The sequence below is a fragment of the Alosa pseudoharengus genome, unplaced genomic scaffold (assembly GCF_046254945.1).
Source record: "Alosa pseudoharengus isolate Yale_2024_CS ecotype anadromous, Long Island Sound unplaced genomic scaffold, YU_APseudo_1.1 YU_APseudo_1.1_scf_18, whole genome shotgun sequence".
In the NCBI taxonomy this organism is placed as follows: Eukaryota; Metazoa; Chordata; class Actinopteri; order Clupeiformes; family Clupeidae; genus Alosa; species Alosa pseudoharengus.
Window position 1 is genome coordinate 13,579,297 of NW_027468650.1, and position 17,500 is coordinate 13,596,796.

Sequence of the window (17,500 nt, forward strand, 5' to 3'; positions counted from 1 at the left end):
GTGTGTGTGTGTGTGTGTGTGTGTGTGTGTGTGTGTGTGTGTGTGTGTGTGTGTGTGTGTGTGTGATCTCCCACATGGTGTGTGTTTGCAGGTGTGAGTGTCCACTGGCTCGGGGACTTTGTATTTGTGGAGAGTGGACTCGGGGTGCGCCTGAAGTTTGACATGGACAACACTGTCTACCTGACAGTGACCGCAGACCATCTGGGCAACACCAGAGGATTATGTGGCGTATACAACAACAACGCCAACGGTCAGTGAGTGAGGGAGAATGAGAGAGAGAGAGAGAGAGAGAGAGAGAGAGAGAGAGAGAGAGAATGAGAGAGAGAGAGAGAGAGAGAGAGAGAGAGAGAGAGAGAGAGAGAGAGAGAGAGAGAGAGAGAGAGAGAGAGAGAGAGAGAGAGGGAGAATGAGAGAGAGAGAGAGAGAGAGAGGGAGAATGAGAGAGAGAGGGAGAGGGAGAATGAGAGAGAGAGAGAGAGAGAGAGAGAGAGAGAGAGAGGGAGAATGAGAGAGAGAGAGAGAGAGAGAGAGAGAGAGAGAGAGAATGAGAGAGAGAGAGGGAGAATGAGAGAGAGAGAGAGAGAGAGAGAATGAGAGAGAGAGAGAGAGAGAGAGAAAGTCCCTGGAAATAATCTATATTGGCCTGGCAAATTTTAATTACATTTCAGCCCCTCATTCATATTGCTAATATGTACATCTTAGTGCGTATTTTGTGCCATATCCTGAATGCATCTCTTTCACATTACTGCTTATGAGCTGTAAGTCCCAGTTTAACCCCTGTCCTGATGTTTGTGTGTGTGTGTGTGTGTATGTGTGTGTGTGTGTGCGTGTGTGTGTGTGTGTGTGTATGTATGTATATGTGTATGTGTGTGTTTCTGTGTGTGTGTGTGTGTGTGTGTGTGTGTGTGTGTGTGTGTGTGTGTGTGTGAGTATGTATGTATGTATATGTGTATGTGTGTGTGCGTGTGTGTGTGTGTTTGTGTACAGATGACTTCACCCTGGCCAGTGGGAGCGTGTCTGCGTATGCGGCTAGCTTCGGGAACTCATGGCGGGTGTCTGATAAACAAACAGAGGTGAGACCACTGACTCACTCATAACATGTCACAGACAAAAACACAGCGTTGGCGGCACTCCATGTCACCTGACGTAACCTGACACTGACAGGATGATTAGTGTGTCAGGGTGTTAATGACATCTCAATGGATATGTTGGATTCAGAACAGAAGGAACATGCAGGTCTTACACAAACACTAGAAGATTAAGTAAACAAGCCCATTGGGTTAACTGTGTAATGACCTATGAGTGATGGGAGGTTTATCATCATCATCATCATCAACTGTTGTTTATTCAGGGGAAATTAGCCGTTTCCCAAAGTCAAGGAAGCATATTCAACAGCTGTCTTTTCAAGGACGCCACGTCATTGAACTCCGGCGAAATACTGTTTCTATGTCAAGAATACACCGAAATTTGCGCCCTTCATTCTGAGATTTATCAAGGATGCATCTGTAGATCCTCAGGACAACAAAAACACCCATAATCTTCTTCGTTGTCGGAGCAGCGCCCCTATTGAAACAAAAGCATGCAGTTAAAAGCGGAGTCCTAGAACGATAGCGAGGCCCCTAGCCTCATCTTCGTAGAACCCGACTTGCAAGGAAGCATTCTATCAGGGAAGCATGCTCGACTTTGGGAAACAGCCATTGGCTGAGCATTAAGCTCTTTTACAGCAATGCCTTGAGTTTACCCAGATAGCAAGAGGCTGGCGGACCACTGACGGTCCATGGGGACATAGCTGGCATTTTGCTCGTCGGTTCTCTGGCGGTCCGCTGGCAGGTTGCAGACAAATTGCCCAATATTTTGCCACTATTGGTCTAAAATCTTTTTCATTTGTTCAGTTATACTCCATATATCATTTTATTAGCTTTTCTTAATATTCATGAGAAGTTCAATTTAAAGAGATGGTGGTCCAACGGTGGACCACAAGTGGCACGCCACCGGCGGCATACCACCAGCGGTCCGCTATCTGACAATCTGATTTTGCTATCTACAAACAAAGAATCAAACAAAAACAATTTTGTGCTGGACCGGAGTGGAGTGACTCGCCAGGGTACCCAAACCTAGCACAGACAGAAGAACAAACAAATGAACAAATAGGCCTAATAAACAGTAAAACAAAACAAAAAATCCAGGTATTGGACGCGTGGCTTGTGTCCGCTTGGTGACAGTGCGGCCGGATCCTCAATGTAGTGTTTCCTACGTAACATCCCCACCGTCCAGCAGAGGTGGAGCACATTTTCACTGATCGCTGTAGAGGACAACTGCAAAAGTTGTAGGGCAGTATATCGGAAGGGCTGACCTCAGCAGGGCATGTTCAAACTCTTTTTGATGTAGAAGGTTGTGTTTGTTCTACATTTTATACATAATATACAAGAGGTTGTACATGGTGTTATTGATCTCCCTTTCTCTCTCTCTTTCTCTTTCTCTCTCTCTCAGGGTTGTAGTGATGCAGCTGAGTTAGGTCACAGTTGTGACATCACTGGCAGTATTGCTGTACGGGGGAAGGCTGAGTCGGCATGCCACAGGCTTCTGGAGACGCCATTCTCACAGTGTCACCATCGAGTGAGGGAGCACATACTTACACACTTACTGTATAGATAGACATAGGCGTGTGTGTGTGTGTGTGTCTGTCTGTGTCTGTACGGGTGTGTCTGTGTATGTACATACAGTATGTGTGTTTACTGTATTGACATGTATGGGCTGTGTGTGTGTGTGTGTGTGTGTGTGTGTGGGCTGTGTGTGTGTGTGTGTGTGTGTGGTGTGTGTGTGTGTGTGTGTGTGTGTGTGTGTGTGGTGTGTGTGTATGTGTGCAGGTGGACCCAGCGGCATATGTGGACTCGTGCCTTTACCTGTACTGCAGTCTGCCCAGTGCTGAGAGGGAGGGGGCAGTGTGCCAGACCCTGGCCAGCTACGCCCGAGAGTGCGCCCAACAACGCGTCATCATCAGCTGGCGCAGCCATGGACTTTGTGGTACGACAGACGGACAGACAGACAGACATAGATGGACACACAGACAGATAGACAGACAGACAGACAGACAGACAGATCGATTTGTACAAACAGATAAATTTACAAACAGACAGACAGACAGGCAGCTGGATGGATGGACAGACAGGCTGACAGACAGACAGACAGACAAGAGGACAGAAGAACAGACAGACAGGCACATATACATCCAGACTACTTTACTAATCTTTAAAGGGGGTTGACAGCACTAGTTACGCTACAAAATGTTCCACCCCAATGCAGCCACAGCTCACACAAACTCAGCTTAGTGTTTAGATAAGATTTCTCCACTCTAATCATGTTTTGCTCACACCCACCTGAACAGTGCCCCATATACCACCCATGTGCCATGTCTAGGACATGGTGACCCCTGCAACCTCTCACCTCCTCCCTCTCTCTCTCTCTCTCTCTTTCTCTCAAATTCAAATTCAAATTCAAAAGGAGCTTTATTCGCATGACCATAACGTTGTACAGTATTGCCAAAGCATTTGGGTCAAATACATCAAATGGGGAGGGGAGGAAGGGGAAACACACAAATCACAAATAAAACAGAATAATGATAATTGTACACAAATATGAATTATGAACTATGGCAATGGAGAAGGGTGTGTGTGTGTGTGTCTGCATGTTTGTGTGGGCATGTGTTCATGTGTGTGTGTGTCTGTGTCTGTGTGTATGTATGAGTGTACTGTATGTTCATATTTAGGTAGTGTAAGTTTCACATCAGCAGGTCCTTTCGTTATGGCAGGAATATACGTATTGAGTCGCAAGGAGGAGGCATTTCTCTTTCTCTCCAGTGAGGAATGAAAGCCTCTCCTCATCGCTCGCTTGCAGGAATTCAGGGAGGACATTTGTCATCTTTTCAAAATAAGTTCTCCTAATGTTAACATATTTTGTGCACTGTGTCAGCAAGTGTATCTCTGTCTCTACTGTGTTTAGGTCACAGTGGTGGCACAGTCTAGTGTCTTTCGGCAGCCATGTTTGTCTGTGCCTTCCCACCTCAATGGCCAGACTGTGTTCACCGAGTCTGTACTTTGTCAGTGTGGTTCTCAGGTTTTTGTCTTGAATGTGTGTCAGGTAGGGTGCTAGCTGATATTCTCTGTTTAAGGCCAAATAGAATTGCATTTTACTTTGATTTTTTGTTTGATTCTTCCAGTGGATTATGTAATTTTGTTTAATAGTTTTTGTAATTTGGTTTATCCTAATTTCAGTTGCTTTGTGATTCAGATGCTGCGGTGTCAGTGGGGAATTTGTGTGTGTGGAGTGGGTGGATGAGATCAAACTCAGGACCAGCTTAGTTAGGGGACATTTTTCTTTGTTCATCTCCTGGTACTGAAGGGCTTTATAATGGAATGAGCAGGGGTCACAACTTTTCAGGTGTTTCCAGAATTTGATCGCTCTTTTCTGTATTTTTAGAATTAAAGGATATTGGCCTAGTTCAGCTCTGCAGGCATTGTTTGTGGCACATCTGTGTACTTTTAAGATGAATTTGCAAAACTCTGTATGGAGGGTTTCAATAGGGTGTTTTTCCCATTGATTGAAATCTTGGTTTGTAAGTGGGCCCCACACATCAATACAATAGAGGGCAATTGGTTCAACCACTGATTCAAAGATTTTCAACCAGATTTTGATTGGGATTTCTACAGGGATCTGCCGTTTTATGGCATAGAAAGCCCTGCGTGCCCTGTCTCTCAGATCATTCACTGCATTCTCTCTCTCTCTCTCTCGCTCTCTCTCTCTCTTTTGCTCTTTCTGTTTCCCTCTTTCTTTGGCACTTCTTTACCCTTTTTATCTATCCTTTCTTCTTTTCTCTCCATTCTCTCTCTCTCTCCATCCTCCCTCCCTCCCTCCCTCAGGCCGAGTGTGTCCGCGGGGTCAGGTGTTTTCGGACTGCGTCTCCTCCTGTCCTGCCAGCTGTTCCTCCCCACTGCCCCCCGCCTCCGGTCAGTGTCGCGAGGAGTGCGTGGGGGGGTGCGAGTGCCCCCCAGGACTCTTCCTGCAGGGGGGAGAGTGTCTGAAGAGGGACGACTGCCCCTGCTTCCACCGCCGACGCTCCTACAAGGCCGGGGACACCATCCAGCAGCAGTGCAACACATGGTGAGCACGCTGTTCAGTAGCAGAGTGGGAATCGGGAGAATCAGGACAATTCCTAGTCGGATGGTAATGTTTTCAGGCCGGGCTGATTACTGCATGTTTCCCACGGGTCATTGAATTTCTGGAATATCATGGAATTTGTGGAAAGTCACAGAATTTTATCATTTTTGGGGCAAAGTCATGGAATGTCAAGGAATTTTGTTGTAGCAGTTTAAAATTCACTTGCCAAAATACATTAATACAAATATTTCCATGCAGAACTGGTGTATATTTGGTTATTAGCTTTACTGCTTACTTTTTTGTCAGTGAAAGCAGGACAAAAAGTCATAGAATTTTAGATTTTACTTAAAGAGGGAACCCTGTTAATGTGATCTGTGATTTGAACAGGGCATGCGATCGCTGTTTGTGTAAGTTCTTTTCTGCGCCCTTCAGCAGCCTGATCACAGCCCCTCCCTCTTGTGCACACTCTCTCTAGCCCCTCCCCCTAGCCCTGGTAATAACGTGCTAACAACTATGATGACCTGCAGGTTATGCGATGCGTATAAGATGGGTACAGACTAGGCTACTGGAGATTTTTGATGAGTGACCAGTGACCACGACATGCTTTAAGTAGGGGGCCGCCAGAGCCTGAAATCTCCTGGTAATATTTAGTATCCCACTCCATCCCTGATGGGTATGACTAGAGTGAGTGTGGTGTTTGAGTATGAGCAGAGAGAGTGAGTATGGTGTTTGAGTATGAGCAGAGAGAGTGAGTATGGTGTTTGAGTATGAGCAGAGAGAGTGAGTGTGGTGTTTGAGTATGAGCAGTCAGAGTGAGTGTGGTGTTTGAGTATGAGCAGACTGAGTGAGTGTGGTGTTTGAGTATGAGCAGAGAGAGTGAGTATGGTGTTTGAGTATGAGCAGAGAGAGTGAGTATGGTGTTTGAGTATGAGCAGAGAGAGGGAGTTCTTTAGATTTAATGATGCTCTCTCTCTCTCCCTCCCTCTCTCTCTTTCTTTCTCTCTCTCTCACCCTCTCTATCCCGCTCTCTTTGTCCCTCCCTCCCTCTGCTCCCTCTCCCCCTCTCTCCCCCCTCTCTCTCTCTTCTTCTCTCTCTTTCCCTCTCTCTCTTTCCCTCTCTCTCTCTCTTCTTCCCTCTCTCTCTTTCCCTCTCTCTCTCCCTCTCCCCCCTCTCTCTCCCTCTCTCTCTTCTTCTCTCTCCCCCCCCTCTCTTCTTCTCTCTCTCATCCTCTCTCTTTCCCTCTCTCTCTTTCCCTCTCTCTCTCTCTTCTTCCCTCTCTCTCTTTCCCTCTCTCTCTCCCTCTCCCCCCCTCTCTCTCCCTCTCTCTCTTCTTCTCTCTCTCATCCTCTCTCTTTCCCTCTCTCTCTTTCCCTCTCTCTCTCTCAGTATTTGTACAGCTGGCCAGTGGCGGTGCTCGGGGGAGAAGTGTGCAGCTCAGTGCGTTCTGATTGGTGGACTGCAGGTCATGACCTTCGACAAGAAGAGATATACTCTTCAGGGGGGAGACTGTGGTTTCACTGCAGTGGAGGTAAGGGCCAAATACCACTGTGAGTGTGCCGCACTGCGCTTTAGATGTTTAAATATACATTGGATTTCATTGTTTTCCCCCGCACACCAAGACCGAACCCTTTCGCTGCCGGCCTGTAGATAACGATCCAGTTGTGTTTCTGTCAGCGCCGCCCAATATAACAAATCCATTGTTTATTGAACGCTTGTCTGTTTTCAAAAATGTTGGCTCTGGCGTGTGCGTGGGCACTCATGCTGGTGTCAGAGCACTCCTAATAGACATCTCTGGAGGCCTTAGCAATCAGAGGCAACATACTAATCCAAGTACAGTGTGATGGTGATATCACTGATCCTTTACTATTGGGAAGGTCTCAGGAGACATTGAACAATTATGTGTCATTATACTTAAAATTAATATGTCCTAGTATTCCGAATACAACTCTTATATGCCTTGCATACTGTACCTTGGGAACGAACAAACTATATGTGTATCAGTATGCGTAATCCAGACAGAATACCCTTGTGTATTCCTGGGCACGTGATCGTAAAGAGGAAAGGATTCAAAGACAGGCCCGGGGAAGCCATAAGATACATCAACAAACATTATACAACAACAGTGTTCTCACAAGCTTCAAAGTTTGTTACAGGAATCAACCAGTATGACTGGCATTTGCAAGTATCAATATCTTGCGTGACATTTGGGTGTATCAACATGATGAAGAACATCTGAATGAAGGCCCCGGCCGTGGTGCAACTGGCTGGGGCACCTGCACCATACACCGGCGACCCGGATTCGATTCCCAGCCCGTGGTCCTTTCCGGATCCCACCCCGACTCTCTCTCTCCCACTCACTTCCTGTCATTCTCCACTATCCTGTCAATTAAAGGCATAAAAGCACAAAAAATATACTTTAAAAAGAACATCAGATGAAGAGAACAATCAAGGCTTTAAGTGAGCTTTCCATGTCTTTTTATGTTCTTTGAGGATGATAGGGACTATGACAGGCTCGTACTGTATGTGCAGCACCTTGGTTTCAACCTGAAACCTGGTTAAATTATTTTGGCAGTGAAGAAGAACATCCGATGAGATATGCATGAGATCTGTGTGTGTGTGTGTGTGTGTGTGTGTGTGTGTGTGTGTGTGTGTGTGTGTGTGTGTGTGTGTGTGTGTGTGTGTGTGTGCATGCGTATGTGTCTGTGTGTGCGTGTGTGTGTGTATGTGTGTGTGAGTGTGTGTGTGTGCGTGTGAGAGAGAGAGAGAGAGCAAGAGAGACAGAGAGAGAGAGAGAGAGAGAGCAGGCCTCAACGATAAACAGAGAATTTCCCACTTCAATTACATACCTGGAGAAACTACTACTACTACTAACTACTATTCCTGCCATGCAATGTTTGTCTCCAGTCCTATGCTAGCTCATCTATCTATTTTAAGTACTGGCACCAAAATATGAAGAGATATATGTGTAGAGAAATATGACTTAGGGTTGTGAAGGGTGCATTTGGACCACCATTTCCCTCATATTACACTCCCTCCTCTCATTTCTATTTGTCTCAACTGTCTTTTCAGTAATGTAAACTTTAAAAGAAACTGCGTGTGTTTAGGATTTTGTGGACAGGAAGTTGGAGGTGACGGTGCGTGTTGGAGAGTGTGTGAGTGGAGGCGGCCGAGGCTGCCTGAGAGAGATGTCCGTCACTGCACTCCGCACCACGGTCATCGTCACGGATACTGGTAATGCATCTGGACCAATCACTGACCAGTGGCCTTCAGCATTAGACTGTGTGCCTGTTTGATGATGCATATCAATCTAGATCTAGGTCTATCTATTTGTCTTTCTTTACCTTTGAAATTTTGTTTATAAGCCTTTAAGCTCTGTCTATCTATCTACTTAATGTCTCAGTGTTTCTTTGTATATCTATCTGTGTGTGTGTTTGTGTGTGTGTGTTTGTGTGTGTGTGTGTGTGTGTGTGTGTGTGTGTGTGTGTGTGTGTGTGTGTGTGTGTGTGTGTTTGTGTGTGTGTGTGTGTGTGTGTGTGTGTGTGTGTGTGTGTTTCCCTTTAACCTGTATGCACTGTACTATGTCTCCCAATGTGTTTGTCTCTCTGTCTGTGTCTCTGTGTGACTGTCAGTGTGTATTTTTATCTCTGTGTATGTCTGTTTGACCTACAGGTGCTGTGAGTGTTAACGGGCGGCTGGAGGGGTTGCCAGTGGTGACGGGGGACCTGGTGGTAAGGCGGGCTTCGTCCACGTTCCTGCTGGTCCAGGCGTTCGGGGCTCAGCTGCTGTGGTACCTGGACGGAGCCCTTGCCCTCATCACCCTGCAACCGGGCTTCGCTCAGAAGGTACTTACTACTTACCTTTGCCTAACCAGGGTCAGTGGTGTAGTCTAGTTAGATGTAGTGGGTATACTGTGATGTAGTCTAGTTGGCCAAGAAAGTTATACTGTAGTTGAGTTTCATGGATTTAAGGATTTAAAGGATTCAAAATAACTTTATTCTCTGTCACACTGTAAACAGAATATGTTCTTGTCTCATAGGGTTAGCGGGAGCATGAAAAAAAGTGACATCCATAAATAATGGAATAATAAAGTTGCAATTCTCAGTCAGTGACATGGGAGATGGGACACGGCCATGTTCGTACAGTATATCCCTCCAGTATACCCCCCCCCCCCCCGGAGTCGTCCCTGTGTGTACGTAAAGCTACGCACACTGTGTATACATAAACCATGTTGTATGTTGAGCTGACAGAGCTGAGCAATAGTAAAAGCCACGTCAGTAGACATATGCAGAGGCCTAAAGAGATGATGAATGCATATGATAAAGGGCTGTGGGTGTGAGATGTGTTAATCCCTCGTGTCACACACACACACACACACCTGTGTGTGTTTAAGGTCCGAGGACTGTGTGGCACACTGACTTGGAGTCAGCACGATGACTTCACCACGCCGGAGGGGGACGTGGAGAGCAGCGTGACGTCCTTCGCCAGCAAGTTCACCACGGCGACCTGTCCAGTGCCACAGGCCACCCCGCCCGACCCCTGTGCCACCTACACACAGCGCCGCCAGCAAGCTGAGAACGTCTGCGCCGTCATACACAGCTCCGTCTTCCAGGTCACTCACACACACACACACACACACACACGCACGCACGCACGCACGCACGCACACACGCACGCACGCGCTCACGCACATGCGCATAACACACACACACACACACACACACACACACACCATATCTCACTCATGGTAACCCAAACTGATACTATCTCTCACTTTCCCATCTCTCTAACTGCAACCTCCTGTCTTGAGCTCTCTCTCCCAGGTGTTATGTGATGTGTAAAAATGAATAATAAAAAATCTAATAATTAATAAAGTCGAGGTGTGTTTTAAAATCTGACCGGTGTCTCCCGCAGCCGTGCCACGACGTGGTGGACAGGGACCCTTACATGCGCCTGTGTTTGAACGACATGTGCAGCTGCGCCACCAACAGGCCGTGCCAGTGTACTGTCCTCACGGCCTACGCCCGCCACTGTGCTCAGGAGGGGGTGACCATCAGCTGGAGGAACCACACCTTCTGCCGTAAGAGCCCCACCCCACCCTGTCTGTTTCACTCTCTCTCTCTCTCTCACACACACACACACACACACACACACTTACATGTACACACTCTTTCTCACACACACACACACACACACACACACACACACACACACTTACATGTACACACTCTCTCTCTCACACACACACACACACACACACACACACACACACACACACACACTTACATGTACACACTCTCTCTCTCACACACACACACACACACACACACACACACTTACTGTACACGTACACACTCTCTCTCTCTCTCTCTCTCTCTCTTTCTCTCTCTCACACACACACACACACACACACACACACACACACACACACACACACACATGCACTGTACTGCACTGCACACACACACTCACGCACACACACACACACACACTCATGCACACATGCACACACATACACACAAACACACACACACACATACACACACACAGACACACACACACACGGACACACGGACACACACACACGCACATACACACACACACACACACACACACACACATACACACACACACACACCCTCTCTCTCTCTTTCTCTGTTTATACCTTTCTCCCATGTCTCCCTCCCTCAGCTGTGCAGTGTTCTGGTGGTCAGGTCCACCAGGAGTGTGGGCGCTCGTGTGGGGCCTCCTGCAGTGACCTGCGCCAAGGCTGGCCCTGCGATGTCTCCGGCGGCTCCCCCAGTTGTGTGCCCGGCTGCCAGTGCCCACCAGGCCTGGTGCAGGACGACGAGGGCCAGTGTGTGCCCGCCAGCATGTGCCCGTGCCAGCGCGGAGAGCAGATGTACCCACCTGGCAGCACCGTACAGAACAACTGCAACACATGGTAGGACTACACAGCACCGTACAGAACAACTGCAACACATGGTAGGACTACACAGCACCGTACAGAACAACTGCAACACATGGTAGGACTACACAGCACCGTACAGAACAACTGCAACACATGGTAGGACTACACAGGATTAAATAAGATATGCAGTTTTGGGCACCATATCTTAGACCTTCTCTAGTCTCCAGGCTTATGTATAGGAGAATAATCAATTATAAAAAGTACTCTGTGAGATGGATACCATGTGAGGTGGACATCTTTATATGAATTCCAAACTACTGTAAGCCAGAGATCAACTGGGACATTATGTATTGGCCCGTTTTGAGAGCAAATAGGAAAGGTAATGTGTGTCTTGAACAGTAGAATCTCACTACGGCAGGTCCAAGGTGACACGTTATGTCATGACAAAGAGGACTGCCTGAGAACAGAGCAAATGCTTAGATGTCACCTTGATATTTAGTGATAGTACGGTGTCAGCTGAAAAGAATGTGTGTCCTGAAATGATACGTGAGAGAGTGAGAGAGAGAGAGAAAGAAAGAGAGAGAGAGACAGAAATGAATGGCACCCGTCAGAGTGATCAGTCAGATTGATTTTATGACGTGTGATAAGATAGTGTTGTTTTATGACGGTTGGCTGTGGACTCTGTAGTTCTTTATGACAATGACTCATCAGGAGGCCGCTGGACTATCATAACCCCAACATGAGCTCTGGCTCGGACAGCTGTGGAAAATTAGTTCCTATCAATTCATCATTATTTTGCATATTTGTTTCTAATCCGTGATACAGGCATTTATTATAAGTGATATAAGTCTGGTCTTTTATCCATTAGTTTATCCATTTGCCTCCAAAGTTGTTAAAATGCATCAGCACAGGGGCCAGAGGGGTGTAGTTATGAGTAGGCAGGTTGGTGGTATACTGTAATGTATTATGTAAAATGAGCTGAGATTTTTTGCCCATAATGATGTAATCTATATATATATAGTATATACCGGTACTTTAAAACAATAAAGCTACAGGTCATAATGCATTATGAACATTGCTATGGAGTCTTATGCTGGCTTGTAAATAATTACAACAATTATTATAATGACTTAGGATCGCATTGTATCGATGACCTTCATGTTACCACATTCTTTTTAATTGTTTACATTTTTGGTTTCATTTTTAAAATGGTGATCTGTTTACCTGATATAATTTCCATATAAAAGGGTTGCTCCTCCATAAACTGAACAAAAGCAGCCCTAGTTGTTCTGCTAGACATAGACAGAGAGCAGATCTAGGGATTACGACCATCAGTCAAACTGCAAGATCTTTTACTCGGAAACAGCTATTAAGCCAGTTTATAGGTGACCCCATTATAAAAAAAGGTTCTCTTATCACCCTGACCTCTTTTCAGAAACTCAGTGATAACACTTCTGTGTGTGTGTGTGTGTTGAGTGAGTGAGTGAGTGAGTGGGGGTAAGTGTGTGTGTGTGTGAGTATTGGGAGTATGTCTAGTGAGTGAGTGAGGGTAAGTGTGTGTGTGTGTGTGTGTGTGTGTGTGTGTGTGTGTGTGTGTGTGTGTGTGTGTGTGTCTAGTGAGTGAGGGCAAGTGTGTGTGTGTGTGTATGTGTGTGTGTGTGTGTGTGTGTGTGTGTGTGTGTGTGTGTGTGTGTGTGTGTGTATGTGCATGTATGTGTGTGTCACTGGGTTTCATTAGGATGTGTATGTTTGTGTCCGTGTGCCTGTCTCCTGTAACGAGGGTGGTGTGAGGGGTCTGATGAAATCACTCTATGTCCTGCTCTGGCTTGCGCCGGGATAGGTTGATTTCATTGCATCTCTTCCCCTCACAGCGTCCACAGAGACATGAGCACTCGTCAAAGATATGAACAACTGACAGTCTGCCAGACATGTCATGCAATCCTGCAAATTAATTCTGTGTGTATGTGTGTATACGCACGTGTGTAATCATGTACTGTACGTGTGTCTGTGTGTGTGTGTGTGTGTGTGTGTGTGTGTGTGTGTGTGTGTGTGTGTGTGTGTGTGTGTGTGTGTGTGTGTGCACGTGTTGCAAGTGTAATGTGATAGCCTAGTGTGGAGATATGAGCTCAGTAATAAAGTTGATGTGGAAATCAGATACACCTCCTGGACAATGAACTTCAGATTACACAAGCCTATATTCTCTCTTTTCTCTCTCCCTGTTCTTCCTCTTGCTTTCTCTCTCCCTTCCTCTGTATCGCTCTTTCTCATTCCATCTACCCTTTTCTCTGTCCCTCTGCTCTTTTCCTCTTCCTCTCCTTTTTTCTCTCTCTCTCTCTCTCTCTCTCTCTCTCTCTTTCTCTACCACCCCTGTCTCTCTCTACCCCCCCTCTCTCTACCCCCCCTCTCTCTCTACCACCCCTGTCTCTCTCTACCCCCCCCCCTCTCTCTACCCCCCTCTCTCTCTCTGCCCCCCCCCCTCCCTCTGTTGTAGCATCTGTCAGAGGGGTGGTTGGAACTGCACCAACTCTAAGTGTCCTGAGGTGTCCCGGTGCCCTGGCACTCTGGTCTACTCCCCGCGCTCCTGCCTTCGCACCTGTGCCAGTCTGGACGCCCCCCTGGCACCCTGCGCCGAGCCCATCTACGGCTGCACCTGCCCAGAGGGCACCGTCCTGCTGGTGGGCATAGACTAAACGCCAACGCGCAACACATGACAACACAATCAGACGCACAAACCACACAACACAATCAGACGCACAAACCACAAAATGCAATCAGCAGAACACAACATCAACACACAACGGACAGCAGCACACAACACAACACAAAGCACAAAAGCTCAACAGAACACAACAACTCAATCAGCAGAACACAACAACACAATCAGCAGAACACAACAACACAAACACAATCAGCAGAACACAACAACACAAACACAATCAGCAGAACACAACAACACAATCATTAGAACACAACACAATCATTAGAACACAACAACACAAACACAATCAGCTGAACACAACAGACAACAGCACACAACACACAACAACACAATTAGCACATATCATAACCACATAACCATCAGCAGAACACTAAGCACAACAACACAATCAGCAAAACACAACAACACAATCAGCAAAACACAACAACACAATCAGTAGCAAACAACACAAACACAATCAGCTGCACAAAGCACACAACAACACAATCAGCAGAACACAAAGTACAACAACACAATTAGCACATATCATAACCACATAACCATCAGCAGAACACTAAGCACAACAACACAATCAGCAGAACACAACAACACAATCAGCTGCACAAAGCACAACAACACAATCAGCAAAACACAACAACACAATTAGCTTCACAAAACACAACAACACAATCAGTAGAACACAACAACACAATCAGTAGCAAACAACACAAACACAATCAGCTGCACAAAGCACAACAACACAATCAGCAGAACACAACAACACAATCAGTAGCAAACAACACAAACACAATCAGCTGCACAAAGCACACAACAACACAATCAGCAGAACACAAAGTACAACAACACAATCAGCAGAACTCTAAACACAACACACAACAATTATGAAAACGAAACGCACAATTACAATTACCATAACAACACAATCATCATAACACAACGCACAGCAACACAACCAGCTGAACACAGCACACAACCATCATCAGACAACAATTATAAAAACACAATGTGCAACAATCAGCAGACCACAGTTCACAGCAACACAGTCAGCAACAGCAAGAGAACCAGGAGGTGGTGTGTAGATTTTGTGGTTAGAATCTAAACACTACTCAACAATATTTAGAAGAGTTTGTATGTCTTTAGTGAAATGTACTGTAAGATATATGGGGGGGTTTGTTTGTTTGTTTTTTAGCTGGGATATGTCTTCCTGGCAATGAAACTTGTTTGTACATCCCGTGGGTTCTTTGTGCTGTGTGTTTGCGTTGTGTGCTTTTGTTCTTTTCTGGAACATTCCAACGTATCCATCCTTGTCTTTATTGTTTTTCTGTTTGTTTGTTTGTTTGTTGTTAATCTCCAGAGTGATCGTTGTGTTCCTCCTGACGAGTGTCCATGTCATCACAATGGTAGAATGTACTTCTCCAATGACACCATCACCAAAGACTGCAACACTTGGTGGGAAACTGTTTTAATATGTTTAAAGGGCTTAAAGGGCTGAGGCCATTCATTTCACTAGATGTTATTTGACTCGATATTACTCAGCAAAACCATCTCACATTATTTACTTATTTATTTAGCATACTATTTTTTTTATTATATTTTATTTATATTTAAAACAGATTTTGCTACTTTAAAACACTGAATCACAATACACACTTTTTGAAATTAAAACCTCTAAAATATTGTATGTCATTACATTAAGCATTATTTGAGAACAGCCTTGTTCATTGACTGTGTGTGTAAATGTTGGTGTTGTGGTGGTGGAGATATTGGTGTGTGTCCCTGTGTGTGACGTGCCGTATGTTCTCACTCCTCATGTGTGTGTTCCAGTGTGTGTTTCGCGAGGCGCTGGCACTGTGGGCAGTCCCTGTGCGCTGGCACCTGCGTTGCCACGGGCGACCCGCACTACGTGACGTTTGACGGGCGCTGCTTCTCATTCCTGGGGGACTGCGAGTACGTACTGGCGCAGGAGAGCAGTGGCCAGTTCAGCGTCATGGCCGAGAACGTGCCATGTGGCAGCACCGGCGTCACCTGCACCAAGTCCGTCACCTTCACCGTCGGCAACACCGATATCCACATGCTACGCGGTATTACAACTTATACAGCATAGAACTTTTAACACTTTACATTAATGTCCATTACTATCTATCCCTGAATAACCCCACCATGCACATGCTGCGTGATGAGCATTTCTGTACATTATTATTTATCACTATATACTATCAACACGGTCATCCACATTCTGCACGGTGAGTGTATAATATAAACATGTTGCATTTATTACTAAAGCAATAACGCCATCCACGTGGTGGGCAGACAAGTATATAACTCATCTTATCATCTTATCTCAACTCATCTCATCTACACTTTACATCACTATCTATTGCTACTGTCAACAGCGCCATCTACCTGCAGGGGGTGTTATTACATTGTTACTATACTGATGATGATTACGCATATGCTGGCGATCACATCTGTGTCACCTCTTACTGAGTCTGCTCCAGCTAGCAAGCCCTGGTTTTAACAGCTGTTTGTGTGTGTGTGTGTGCTGTGTGTGTGTGTGTGTGTGTGTGTGTGTGTGGTGTGTGTGTGTGTGTGTGTGTGTGTGTGTGTGTGTGTGTGTGTGTGTGTGTGTGTGTGTGTGTGTGTGTGTGTGTGCTGTGTGTGTGTGTGTGTGTGTGTGTGTGCTGTGTGTGTGTGTGTGTGTGTGTGTGTGTGTGTGTGTGTGTGTGTGTGTCTCAGGTAAGGCGGTGACGGTGAACGGCATGGCAGTGTCTCTCCCTAAGTCCTACTCTGGCAGTGGGCTGACGTTGGAGAGGGTGGGGATGTTTGTCTCGCTCTCATCACGCCTGGGGGTCACGCTGCTCTGGGATGGAGGTGGGTTAATGTGTCTGCAAATGTGGAGTTAATCAACAGGTTACACCTGTTCAACTTGTCCTTGACAAAAGTTTAAGATTGCCCTTGAGAAAATAAACGTTAATAGACGTTTGTCTTCTGAGTGAAGTCAATGATTGCATCAGAAATTAAATTCAGTTAGATTAGATTGTGATTGATAGAGTTAGAATTAGGTTGTGTTATCCTTATGCTGGCCGGAGGGTAATTATACTTATATTGTCCATCAAACATTTTGTAGTTTCTGAGAACTCAAGACAATAAAGAAAAAATGCCACCCACCCACACACACACACACACACACACACATATACACACACACACACACATACACACACACACACACACACACACACACACACACACACACACACACACACACACACACAGTACAGAGCTTGCAGTTTACATTTCTCTGCTGTTGGTCAGGCATGCGTGTGTATGTCCGCTTGGCGCCCAGTCTTCGTGGCAAGGTCGGGGGGTTGTGTGGTAACTTCGACGGGGACACAGAGAACGACTTCACCACTCGCCAAGGCATCGTGGAGTCGACGCCGGAGCTCTTCGGAAACTCCTGGAAGGTCAGCCCGTCCTGCCCAGACGTGCGGGACCAGGACCTTAGAGACCCGTGCGCGGTGAGTAGGAGTCCACTTCAACTCTCAGCACCTATTTGCTGTAAATGCATATTCCGGTACTACGGTACTCAAAATGATTCCGATTAACGTTGTTTTGTTCCCCAAGCAGACCAGAGTTGTCCTTTAAAGTCCGTCAGTTCATTTCAAATATGGTATAATAGTTTATAGTTGTCTGTCTTAACCCTCAGCACCAATGCTGA

The 17,500-nt window shown here is 46.1% G+C and overlaps 1 protein-coding gene across 1 annotated transcript in view; it reads left to right on the forward strand.

Moving 5' to 3' along the window:
* Positions 1-17,500, forward strand: part of sspo (SCO-spondin) — a 136,379-nt gene that overhangs the window by 7,588 nt on the left and 111,291 nt on the right. Inside the window, 16 exon segments of the mRNA XM_076291439.1 lie at positions 92-250; positions 988-1,073; positions 2,491-2,616; positions 2,868-3,024; positions 4,917-5,157; positions 6,542-6,683; positions 8,260-8,386; positions 8,825-8,997; positions 9,546-9,764; positions 10,067-10,232; positions 10,844-11,096; positions 13,555-13,738; positions 15,137-15,231; positions 15,607-15,863; positions 16,519-16,653; positions 17,098-17,300. Coding sequence (XP_076147554.1) covers positions 92-250; positions 988-1,073; positions 2,491-2,616; positions 2,868-3,024; positions 4,917-5,157; positions 6,542-6,683; positions 8,260-8,386; positions 8,825-8,997; positions 9,546-9,764; positions 10,067-10,232; positions 10,844-11,096; positions 13,555-13,738; positions 15,137-15,231; positions 15,607-15,863; positions 16,519-16,653; positions 17,098-17,300 — 2,723 coding nt within the window.